The sequence below is a fragment of the Salvia splendens genome, chromosome 10, assembly GCF_004379255.2.
Source record: "Salvia splendens isolate huo1 chromosome 10, SspV2, whole genome shotgun sequence".
NCBI classification, from domain to species: domain Eukaryota; kingdom Viridiplantae; phylum Streptophyta; class Magnoliopsida; order Lamiales; family Lamiaceae; genus Salvia; species Salvia splendens.
In genome coordinates this window covers 20,855,105-20,866,803 of record NC_056041.1, presented here as the reverse complement: position 1 = coordinate 20,866,803, position 11,699 = coordinate 20,855,105, and the positions used below count along the sequence as shown (strand labels likewise).

Genomic DNA, 11,699 nt, shown 5'->3' with positions numbered 1-11,699 from the left:
CATATTCGACTCCATTTAATTGAAGAGTTGTGGGCGCGGAGGAATGCACGACGTTAGTTTTTTTTTTTAATTATGTAATTTTTTTAATCTACCTTTTTTTTAATTATGTAATTTTTTTTAATTAATGTACTTTTTAAAAATTAAATATTATTATTGAATTTTCCCGTATTTGTGTCGTAAATTTAATTCCGTATTTTGTGTCGTAAATTTAATTCCGTATTTTGTGTGAGTATTAATTATTTGTTTTTTATAATTTTGTTTATTGTGGCTAGCCTATGGCTAGCCTATTTATTGCTTGTCCTGATGATATGTCAGGAGGAGTTTTTAGTGCTGATAATATGACGTGAGAAGTTTGTGGCTAGACTATGGCTGACGGGTATTGCTATTGGAGATGCTCTAAACCCAGCGGCTAGAGAACCCGCTCGACCCTAACCCGAAAAAGAAAAAGAAACCTTATAGAGTAATTTTTATACGAATACCAAATTCCCTCAAACCCTTATGAAGGTGGCGCCTCTATATTTGTAGAGAGAGAAGAGAGAGTGGCGTTGAGCTTAGCGCTGTTGCTGCTGTAATCTCTATTGCTTCCGCAAAAGGTTTCGCCACCGTCCAGCCTCGCCGCATTGCCGCCAGCTCTCCTTCCGCACTGCCTCGGTGTGTTGCAGCAGTTATTGATTCGATTCAATTCAATTCAAGTATTCTGATCTTATTGTTTCTGTTTCAATTGATTTTGTTTCTATTCTAGATTGAGTTCTCTTCACAACAGTTTTTGTCTAACGAATAAATTTGACTCTACTTTTGATATATGTTTGGACTTCAGAATAAATCTTTACTACATGCTTCAAATGCAATAACCAAACTTTTTCATGAATTTATTATGTTTCCCGAGCTTAATTGCATTTCTGAAAATTGTCCCAAAACTCTCTATATTAGTATAGATATATATAGAGATAGATTAAAAAAGGTTGTTGTTGTTAAACTCCAATTATAGCTTCTCAAACTCATCCCATCTTTGTCAGCTGTAGAACCCTAAACCCTATTGCGCATAACTATCTGTTTTCCTTTTTTTTGATCTCTGGTGGAAATCCTTATATAGTTTATCTGTAAGCTATGATTTTTTCCCAATTTAGCATATTAATAATAATGTAGTAATTGAAATATATATGATTTTTTTTGTTCTTGTATCATGTTTAGTTCTTTGGTTGACTTAGAAAATTGTTCTTTTCTATGTGGTCAGGTATTTCTTCAGTTTCAGCAATGGGGAAGAAGAAAGCAAGAAGATAATGGAGAGTGATAGTGAGATGGGATTGGACGAAGAAATGAACGACAGTATTATGCATGTTAGAAGACCACTCCTTAGTTTTGTGACTTTTGTCAAATTTATCAGTGTTGAATTTGTTTTTCCATCTACTTATTGTGAATCTTTTATCTCTTTTTTATCTCTTATATGTAGATGGACAGTGATGATGGCAACAAAGATGATTTTCGTGATGAAGATCAAGATGACTATATTGGTGATGATAGTGAAGATGAAGATCAGGATGATGATGATGAAGAGGATGAGGGGGAGGAAGGCTCAGGAGAGGACAACGAGGAAGGAGAACATGGCGATGAAGATGTCCAGAAAGGCGAGGAGCTGGACGAACTGGAGAAAGAATATAGAGAACTTCAAAGCCAGGAGCAGTAAGTAATTGGACTGCTGCATTATTTGATGTTCTGCAAATTAGCTTTCTTATTAGAGAATTAAACTATAGTGGTATTTTATGTTCCATATTTTCTACTTTGTTGGCTTCTGTTATATGTGCACTTCAGTGATAAGCTGCGGCTAAATATTTGTTGGTGAAATGCTTCGTTATATGATTAAGTTGGAATTTAAAAAACATTATAGCTAAAATTTAGAAACCTTCTGAATTCCTAAGATGATGCAAGAAAACCTATGTTCTTAAAGTTATTCTTCAAGTTCAAATTCGGTGTTTTGCTTCACATGTGAGAAATGTGCAACATTTTATTTTCTTCTCTTTGAGTTCTGCTATCTCATCTCTCCATGACTGGGTATAGTATTAGTATCTAAAAACCTAATAATAAATCTCAATCTCAGCTTAGTATAGGGCAGTAAAGGAGATTGCGAGGAAGAGATACAGTATGTTGCTTATCATGAATGCATCCTGTTATCTTATCCCAATAATTGTTTTTTTTCTGTATCATTATCTTCTATGTACCAGCTCTCTTAGACCACTCTACCATTTACACTTTTGTAACTTGCTAACTTCCTCGGTATCATATCCAGAGACATTTGGAGGAATCTAAAGCATCGTACGGATGAGGACATTCAAAAAGGCCAAGCTGTAAAAAATCAAAGGGTATGCTGTTACTGGCCCATTATATCTAGTTTATTTTGTCACTCAATGTCTAATTTTGAATTTGCTCTGAATAATGTAATTGCCTACACTGATTTCCTATAAAGTCATTTGTACTTTCAAGCTCAACTTTTAGTTCTTTTAGCAACTTTATTTTTGAGAAGATACTTTAAGCAGCTTCTGGGTTTCACTGCCTTTTAAACTAGTATGCTTTTATATGTTTGCCTATCTATTTATGCACTGCTCCCTTTGTTGGGTTCTACTTTCGATTTGTTGGTAATTATACTATTATTGTGATCTTGAGTTGGCATAATCCGTCTCCTCCCGTGATTAGGCTCTCTGGGATAAGACACTTGAGCTCAGATTCTTGCTGCAGAAACCATTCTCGAGTAGTAATAGACTTCCAGAGGTTCTGGCCCATTTTTCGCAAGTTATTTCATAGAAAGCATGCCCTGAAACAGTATACAAAAAACCTTTTGTCAACAGGAGCAGGTTAAGTCCTTATATTGTGAAGCTGATAATGAGGTCAGTGAAGCATATTCAGATCTAATTGCTTCATCAAAGAAGACATTGGATTCTATACTCGAGTTGCAGCAGGTATACTTGTTATTTGAGCATCTATCTCCTTTAGTTTCATTTTGATGCCCTATACATTTTAATTACTTCAGTAATTTATTTGTGTTATAAATGTGCCTAGCCCTTCTAAAATTTTTAGTGCATAACTGATTGTTAACCTTTTCAGGCTCTGATGACAAACAATCCATCTATCACTCGATTTGAAGAAGGTGTGCACGTTACATTACTAGCCTTTCTTTGTTCTTAGAATGGTTGAAGTTCCTCATCTTGGCTATTGAAACCTACCTCTAGATTATGATTACTTGATCTGAAACTAGTACTTATAACATTTTACATGAAATTCTTCTTTTCATTTTCATGTTTTTTGCCTTTGGATATAATACTATTTGTTTCTCTAACATAGTATATATGACCTACATGCTTTGCAACATAAAACTTCCACTTTTTTATTATAAATTTATAATGCAAAAACCTCCAAATTAACATTATAAAATTATTAAATCAAGTGTAGAAATAACATGAATGTGAAATAGTGAAGGATGAATAATAGAATATAAAGTTGTAATCAACAGTTCTTATTTTGAATCCTAAAGATATTGAACTTGTGAGAGTGTATTTTTTGTTAAATAGTAGTACATAAACATGTCTTCTTTATTGAATGTTGATGTGGAATGTGGTTGGGTATTTTCTCCTAATTAGGTTATCCTGTCGGAGATTCCAAGCAATTAGATGTGCCAGGCGTCTCAGATAGGAATATTGATGAAGAATGGCTTCAGATTTCCAAAATACAATCAAGGTACTTTTATTATCTAGCCGATTTTAGTTCTTCATATTTATTTGATGAGCCACTTTCTCAGTATCAGCTTCAGTACAATAGTGCCTGTGCCTATGGATCATGCGTCTAATCTGATTTGATGTGCATGTGCATCTAACCTGCTACTACATATAAAATGGAAATAGTGGTAGTAAAGTGGCCTTTTTTCTTTCTAAATGGAGCATACAGTCACCTTGCTTGACCACCAGCTCATGGAAGGCTGGGACAATCTGCGAGGACCCTATGTCCATCCTTCTACATGCATTGCACATGTATTTTGGTGCATTATGACTATTGACATCATGTTCTTGGCTTTTCTGGAAACATAGTGAATTTGTACTGATGTTAAGTTTACCAACTGTTCTATCTTGCAGAATGAATTTGTTTAGAAACAAGTCAGTTGACAAATGGCATAGGAAGACCCAGGTGACAACTGGCGCAGCTGCTATTAAGGACAAATTGCATGCCTTCAATCAGGTTTCTAACAAAGACCACTGAGACTTCCTCATTCCATGAGGTCTGCAACTATCTGCTTCTAACCTCTTTCTCTCCTTCAGAGTATAAGTGAACAAGTGGCTGCTTACATGAGGGATCCAAGTAAAATGATTAAGGGGATGCAGCAGAATAGATCGGCTGTTGCTGTATTTGGAAATGTAGGTTTTCAGTACAGTCTTAAACCAATTTGGATTTGGATCAACACTAGTCATTTGAGGATGTGTATATGTTATTCTACACTTTACATGAGTGCTGTGTTTTTAATCTCTTTTGACATTCTGCAGGTGCCATGCTATGCGGAGAATGATAAGCAAGAGGTATTATTTTAATTATTTTGGGTTACCAGCAGGGATTTTGTTTGTAATTATATATTCATTTATGTAGCTATAAGGGCATATGTAACTGCATATTTCTCCCATTAAGATCATCAATCTGTCAACATCAGTGCCTCACTGAAGATTTTGTTTTCTCCTAGGTGGTCTAAATTAATGAGATGTTGCATGATGTATGACTGATAAATCTGTTAAAGGATTAAATCTACATGTAGAATGTTACTTATACAACTCGTACTTTAGCAGTTCAACGAGTATTCAAATTCAGTTAGTAGTTTATTGGTTCAATGCACACATCTTACTTTTATATAAGGTTAGTGATTCTCTATGGGAACAACCTATTTGCTAAAATCAAAAAATTAATATAGGGGATGGGGCAAGATTTCTTATCTAAGTTTCAAGAATAAATGCAATTGAGAAGTGAAGACTTTGTGAAATTAGAGTTGGAGCTGTTTGAGAACTTCTTGACTTGTAGCCTACCTTAGACGTTATGAACATCTTGTATTGTTTGATGCCTGAATTTCTTTTATATAATTGACCAGGAGACTTCCACAAATGGAGATCCTGAACTTCTGGATGACTCAGAATTTTACCAGCAACTACTGAAAGAGTTCTTTGAGACAGTTGACCCATCATCATCTGGTAAATTTTTGTAGTTCAGCCTATTAATTGTCGTAGGAATACATTATGATGGTGTTCAGTTTCCAAGATAATATAATACCAAGATATAATCTAGGATTGAGTTGTGAGATTATTTTAGTCATAAAGGGTTAGCTATGACTAATTATCTCATGAGTAATCATCTAGGATTGAGTTGTGGAATTGAATCTCATGAACCAAACATACTACAAATTTAAAATTTAATCCTGAGATATAATCTTGCAAACCGAACACCCCCTATATGAACTACTATCAGTTTCTCATTTTTTTGGCAAGGCTTTGTCTTGCTCTTTTAGTGTTCCTGTAGCTTCCTTTGATTTTATTTGCAAGCATGCTAAAATAATTTATAGATCGTGACTGCCTGGAAATGTCGGTTTTGTTGACAGAAGTGGCTTTCTATGCTCTCAAAAGATTGCAAACAAAGAAAAGAAAAAATGTTGACCGTCGTGCTTCAAAGAGTCGCAAGATTCGGTAAGTTTAGCTTTTGTTGGCAGGAGATATGTTTAATTACTTTTCTGGGTTGGTTTGACTCTTGAAATGATTCTCCAGGTATCATGTTCATGAAAAGATTGTCAATTTCATGGCTCCTCAGCCCGCTGACATCCCTCCTACAGCCATAAAATTATTTGAAAACTTGTTTGGCCTTAAATCTCAGAAATCTGCCTCTGTATCATAACAAGCTTTTGCAGACACTTAGATGGCCCCTAAACTTGAATTTCTGTAAAACAACACTTACCGTGTCGGCCTGAAAGGAAAGGTATTATGTGAGAGTCTCCAAGGATCGATATTGCGGAATTTGCAAATTGTACTAGTTATACATGTTTGTTCATCAAATTTTTGTGTTTTAGTTTCAATATCATGTTTATGAATTAATACTAGACTCTCCATCTCTTTTGTTCTACGAGAGCTATAGTTTTGTTTCAATTAGACATCTTATTTTACTTTCAACTTTACTGTTATTTGTCAGTTTGAATATGTTTACTATTTTACTCTTCCTTTAAGATTTCTTATCAAAAAGTAGTAAGTGCAGTAACAAGACGCGGCCTGTGCCACACTGCCATGTGGTTTGTAATGTGGAAATAAAAATAAATAAAATTGTTTTTTTTTTGTTGTCATGAACAGCATTCGTATATTCATTATTTTTTGTTTTATTTCTCCATCTTAAAATACCTCTTTCTACTCATCATTCATTTTCATCCCTTCTTTTGAGACAGTATTTGTATAGTCATATTCCTTTTTAAGTCGTTTTGTCATGATTGAATTATTTTTAACATAAAGGTAACACATTACCTTTTTTCTCTCTCTTTATTCTACTTTATTATTCCATTTAACATATTAAACATTTAGTGGTATTTCTGCACAAAACAAAGTTCTATTAGCACAAAACAGAATTGAGGATTTACCAGCATGTCAAAGTTCTACCAGTTATAACTTTCAAGTCTAGGAAAAATATGCAAAACCATACATGACAAAAAATTGTATGTAAATAACACTAAATATACAAAATACCCTAAACAGCAAATGAATGAGGAACAAACAGCTCAGAAATCATTTCTACAATATTTCTTTCTCCTTTTTTGGTTATATAAACATGTCCATCACTTAACAGCTTCAGGAGCTGAGTTGCAGTACGGTGTGTGCAAGCACACGAGCTTCGTGCACGTAAGACACACGCTAGCAAACACAATGCCAACGATGACCCCGAAAACGCTCTTCCATTTATCCAACTTAACCGCCCTTCTCACTGTGCTCCCGAAGCATGGAAATAGTCCTCCGCAAGCAAACACCAGAACATGGTCCAGCCCGCTGTAGTCAATCCCGGCAAGTATCGCCCCAATGGCAGATAACGGCCCCGCCAACCCGATTATGGCAGCAGATAAGAGGGATGCATGCCAACTGTCGGTGGCTCCAAAGATGCAACTAGCAACAGCTGTGCCACGAGGGAACCCGTGGAGGGAGACGGGGAGGACCATGTGCCTCCCGAGCCCGTAAGCTTTGGGTGCAGCTACACCTAACGCAAGCCCCTCAGCGAAAGCATGAAGGGCGACTGCTGCACAAGCCAGGACTGACTGAAGTGTGAGCGCACTTACAGTGAAACCGGTGACAGAAGATAGTGTGTTTGCTGAAGTCTTCCTGTGCAGTCGAGAATTTGTGAGAATGGATGTAGGTACGTGGACGAATGCTGCTCCGAGTCCAAGAAGAAACAGGAGCGGAAGAAGCCCCATCTTAGAAGACGCAAATAGTTGCAAGGGTCGCCAGGCACCGAGGACAAAGGCAATGCCAGAGGCCATACCGGTAAGAAATGCATGTCTGAGCCTGAAAGCAAGAGCAAATGCAACGAGCGCTACACCACCGAGCAAAGGACCTAGACCGAATAATAGAGAAACAAAGAAACCGGAAGCATCTTCTTGACTGCAAAAAAAATATAACAATGTTATGGACAATCGACGAATGATGAATTGAATGGGAGAAAATAATTCACATCATCATGCAATTTAACACAGATTTCAGCAAACGTGTAGCTACAAACAAGGTATCTCACCTATAGTTTTGGCTCAAATGCTCAAACAGAGCACCAAGTGCCTCCATAAATGCCACAGATAGTGTAGCTGCCGATGCAACTTGAGATGGGGAAGACTCCTGCAAATAAGGGGAGTGTTAAAAACATCTAAAAAGTGGAAGACTTAGTGATGCTGGGACCACCACAATCCTTTTCATCTAACATGTACAAGTAAAAGTCATCAGATAGGATTTGATCATGTTTGAGGGAATAACATTTCAGATTGTAAAAGAATGGAGAATCAACAGAGACATCATTAAAGGATGCTTTTCGTTTCATAGCTCAATAAAAAAACATTCTATTTCTACACAATCATATTCCATGAAAAGACTCAATCAGGAAGACATGAATTACTTTGATTTGATATTCACAAGCACGTCTAGCTTTTGATGCCACACATAGCTCATAGTAATTGAAAATGGAAATACTATAAGGAAATCAATTCTGGCCTTAAGAGAACTTTCACTTATTAGCCTTTATGCATTCAATATATGTTCTATATTTACCTTGAAACCATCTGGCAAGACCTCAGCCATAACCATCCAAATCATACAACCGGCAGCAAATCCAGTAGCAAATGGCAAGAACTTGTTGAATGCATCAGCACATATGAATGAAGGAACCGCAACAAGAGGCTGCATTAACAAACTACATGAGATACTAATCTCCAACTTTACAAACAAAGATTTAACAATCTCTTCCACCACCACCCCTCGCACACACACAAAAGAAGAAGGAGCCTCTAAACGCGCACCCATACACAAAAAAAACACAATTTTACGTGCCACAGGTTTCCAATATCCACAAATAGTATCTGAGAAGTCAAGCAGTCGCAAGTCATAATTCAAAAACTAGCCAAAGATATTTACCCTTACATTACCATAATAAGATCCACCCCACAGAATCTACAATAAGTGGTTCCAAAATATATTGATTATTTCTCACCTGTTCCAAATGGAATATATTATTGATACCGTCAAAAAGATAAGTACATCATCCCTGTTTAATCTCTTACCTATATTTCATTTTGTATTTAGAGGTTAGTAAATTATGCATAGTTTTTCCACGATCGGGATTAACTACCTGTGGTAGTGACGTAATCATACTCCATATCATGGCATTCTGTGGAGACACTCCTCTTGAAGAAAGAACCATACTAACGGCCAGGCCCTCAGGTATATTGTGCACAGCAATAGCCAACGTCACCAATATTCCTTGTGATAAGCCCTTAGAGCCAGCAAAGGAAACTCCCACACCAGATCCCTCCCCAAAAGAATGAAGAGTCATGATTCCAACAACAAGAATGATTTTAGTAGCATCTGCTCCCTTTATGTCCAGCATGCTCATTTCACCATATTGCTCAAGAAACTGAGATAAAACACACACACACACACAATAGAATGTTTTTAGCAGTCTAATAAAGGAAGAAGACCTATCAATCCAAAGTACAAATAATGGCATGAACTTAAGCTTCTTCTAACATGAACAAAAAATGTGGATTAGAAGATAAAAAAACCTATGTCCTAGAGCTACTTGGGACAATAAAATTTCAGAGTAACAACAATGGACAAACCCAATTGTTCTTAAAGTAATTGAAGAGAGACAACAATGGACAAACCCAATTGTTCTTAAAAAGAAGGCCTTGTCATTGGATATAATGTTCTTTATTATGCTAATGGTATAGTAATAAACAAAATATAGACACACTTCTATTGACATGGATGTCATAGCACAAACCTCATTAAGTGATGGAAAGGGGTCTGGGTCACTTGTGATAGGATCAATTTATCATCTTTTTTCCTAAAGTAATTTCATTGTCATTCATGTTGTGAAAATAGAGACTATTGTTGGGCATGTATATCCTCTAGCATTGCAATAAACAACACAAGTCTGTTAATGACTGTGCATTGGATAACAACGTCACCACATTCAACAACATTGAGAAATTTTGCTAAATAAAATCATAGAATCATATCATGAAAGCCAGTTTGACTTTAAGATGACATAATATTACAGTAAAAAAGATTTACCTTCTTGCAGAGCAAGATGAAAACACCACCAGACAAAATACCCATCACAACCCAACTGCCACTTCCATGGCCCTGTCCTTCTTGTATAAGGTCAAAGCTTGCAGCGAGCATTACTCCTGCTGCCATTCCGTTGCATATTCCAGCTAATTTGGGATCAAGTTCCATAAAAAAGAATGGGAGAGCTCCCAAACCAGTAGCTGCAGCCATTGCCAGTGTGCAAATTGCAACAGTTGACACCGACACTCTTCCATTTCCATCCTGCCACCCACCTGTTTCATCATTGATATGCTCCGTACCAGATCCATCTATCACACCACCACCTTCTGCATTCCTCCGCGGAGCAGTTATTACTCTTTGTAAATTCTGATTATCTTGTTCCGCTGTTATACTATGACTAAAAGTTACAACAAAGAGGCATGCCAAAAGAAGCTGGTTCACTCTAATACCCATCATTTTTTGCTTCATACTATGAAATCACTCGATCATCATATGCACATAACAACTGCTAGTATTAGTGTGTTCCCTACCAATCCCAATGAGAGGGGATAAAAAATAATTCCTGGCCTACGGCACTTCACAATACAGCTTAGTGATTGCCAATTACTGCTCTCCACGCATGAATGTTGAATTAGCTTAGTGACTGCCAATTACTGCTCTCTTCTTGCTCTTCGTGAAAGGGGCTAAAAAATAATTCCTGGCCTACGGCACTTCACAATTATAGCTTAGTGATTGCCACTTACCGCTCTCCACGCATGAATGTTGAATTAGGTAATACTGTTTCAGCAAGGAACAACCATCATAAACAAAGAACACGACTCAAAATGCAGTAATATTATTCACAAGCAAGATGTTGCGACAACATACGATGAAATGATTAAAGCATTAATTAAGAACTAGCTCTTTTAGTGTTTCAGTCAAGTGGCACAAGTTGCATCACAACAGGATCTGTGAATTTTCTTTATATAACTCTATAGATGGCCTAATTCAAATCACAAATATTGGCTAGAACAACAACATCAACAAAAGAAATCACCTTGTTTCAACTTTCTAAAAGTTCAAGCACAACAAACTTTGATTAGATAGCTTCACAATCTTAGTGTGATCAAGAATCATAAATCCCCAAAGCCCCACACAATTTCAGATAGTAAACACATAAAATCCAACCCCATCAAAACAAATAAGAGCAGAAAATTAATAACTTGATTAATTCCAAAAACAAAAGAATTATTGACTCAATCATCAGGAAATGAACTCAAAAGGTGAGAACTGCCCATTTACATACAATTACACGTATAAACAAATGGGAAGGCACAAGATCTCAATTTCCAACGGATTTTTTTTATGTTGCCGGAAAAAACAAAATTTTGACCCAAATTTGACACCAATTTTGAGCCGATCAACGGAAACCCACCTTTCCAAATCCGTACAACCAATCAACGGATGTTGTTGACGATGATGGTGATAATGCACTATCTCACCACCACCATCATAATTTTATTTGTAATTCACAATCTGAATTTCTGATTATGAATGCCAAAACCGTGAACCGCCAATTGTTTATACGTTATTCTTTAACAAAATGAATTTATGAGGATTTCCAACTTTAAAGAAACAAGATTTGAGGGTTCTGTTTCTTCTTCTCTTTATTGATTTTTTGTTATCTAAGTGTTGACTTTATTCAAGAAAAAGCAAAAGATTAACTTGTTTTTAGGGTTTTTAGGAAAATGTTTAATTTGTGGTGGTAATATTATCTAATAATGTCTTTTTCAATAATGCAAGCTACACATTTAATTAATTAATTAATTATTCCTACTTAGTGCAAGTCAAAGGTAATTAGGCAATTGCGTGATTATTTCAACACTCATTTGTTATATTGTC

General features: G+C 36.2%; 2 protein-coding genes across 4 annotated transcripts; one reads left to right on the top strand and one right to left on the bottom strand.

The window, feature by feature from the left end:
• The first annotated feature begins 456 nt into the window (after window positions 1-456).
• LOC121752394 (putative uncharacterized protein DDB_G0270496) lies at window positions 457-6,197 on the top strand. 3 transcript variants are annotated; one of them, XM_042147438.1, is made up of 14 exons: window positions 458-651; window positions 1,235-1,337; window positions 1,451-1,680; window positions 2,285-2,357; window positions 2,689-2,763; window positions 2,841-2,951; window positions 3,097-3,139; window positions 3,630-3,726; window positions 4,119-4,221; window positions 4,302-4,397; window positions 4,524-4,556; window positions 5,114-5,213; window positions 5,618-5,702; window positions 5,781-6,197. In XM_042147438.1, exons 2-14 carry the CDS (start codon window positions 1,281-1,283, stop codon window positions 5,905-5,907), a joined length of 1,230 nt encoding a protein of 409 aa, XP_042003372.1. In that variant the 5' UTR covers window positions 458-651; window positions 1,235-1,280; the 3' UTR covers window positions 5,908-6,197. The 3 variants fall into 3 exon arrangements, with proteins under 3 accessions (XP_042003374.1, XP_042003372.1, XP_042003373.1); XM_042147439.1 differs by having other exon boundaries at window positions 458-692; XM_042147440.1 differs by lacking the exon at window positions 2,689-2,763 and having other exon boundaries at window positions 457-651.
• A 432-nt stretch (window positions 6,198-6,629) lies between these two features.
• Window positions 6,630-11,494, bottom strand: LOC121753318 (putative zinc transporter At3g08650). The gene is made up of 6 exons (XM_042148574.1): window positions 11,233-11,494; window positions 9,822-10,595; window positions 8,875-9,159; window positions 8,298-8,426; window positions 7,774-7,871; window positions 6,630-7,643 (listed from the first exon to the last, which is right to left on the bottom strand). Exons 2-6 carry the CDS (start codon window positions 10,284-10,286, stop codon window positions 6,830-6,832), a joined length of 1,791 nt encoding a protein of 596 aa, XP_042004508.1. The 5' UTR covers window positions 10,287-10,595; window positions 11,233-11,494; the 3' UTR covers window positions 6,630-6,829.
• Between the last annotated feature and the right edge of the window lie 205 nt (window positions 11,495-11,699).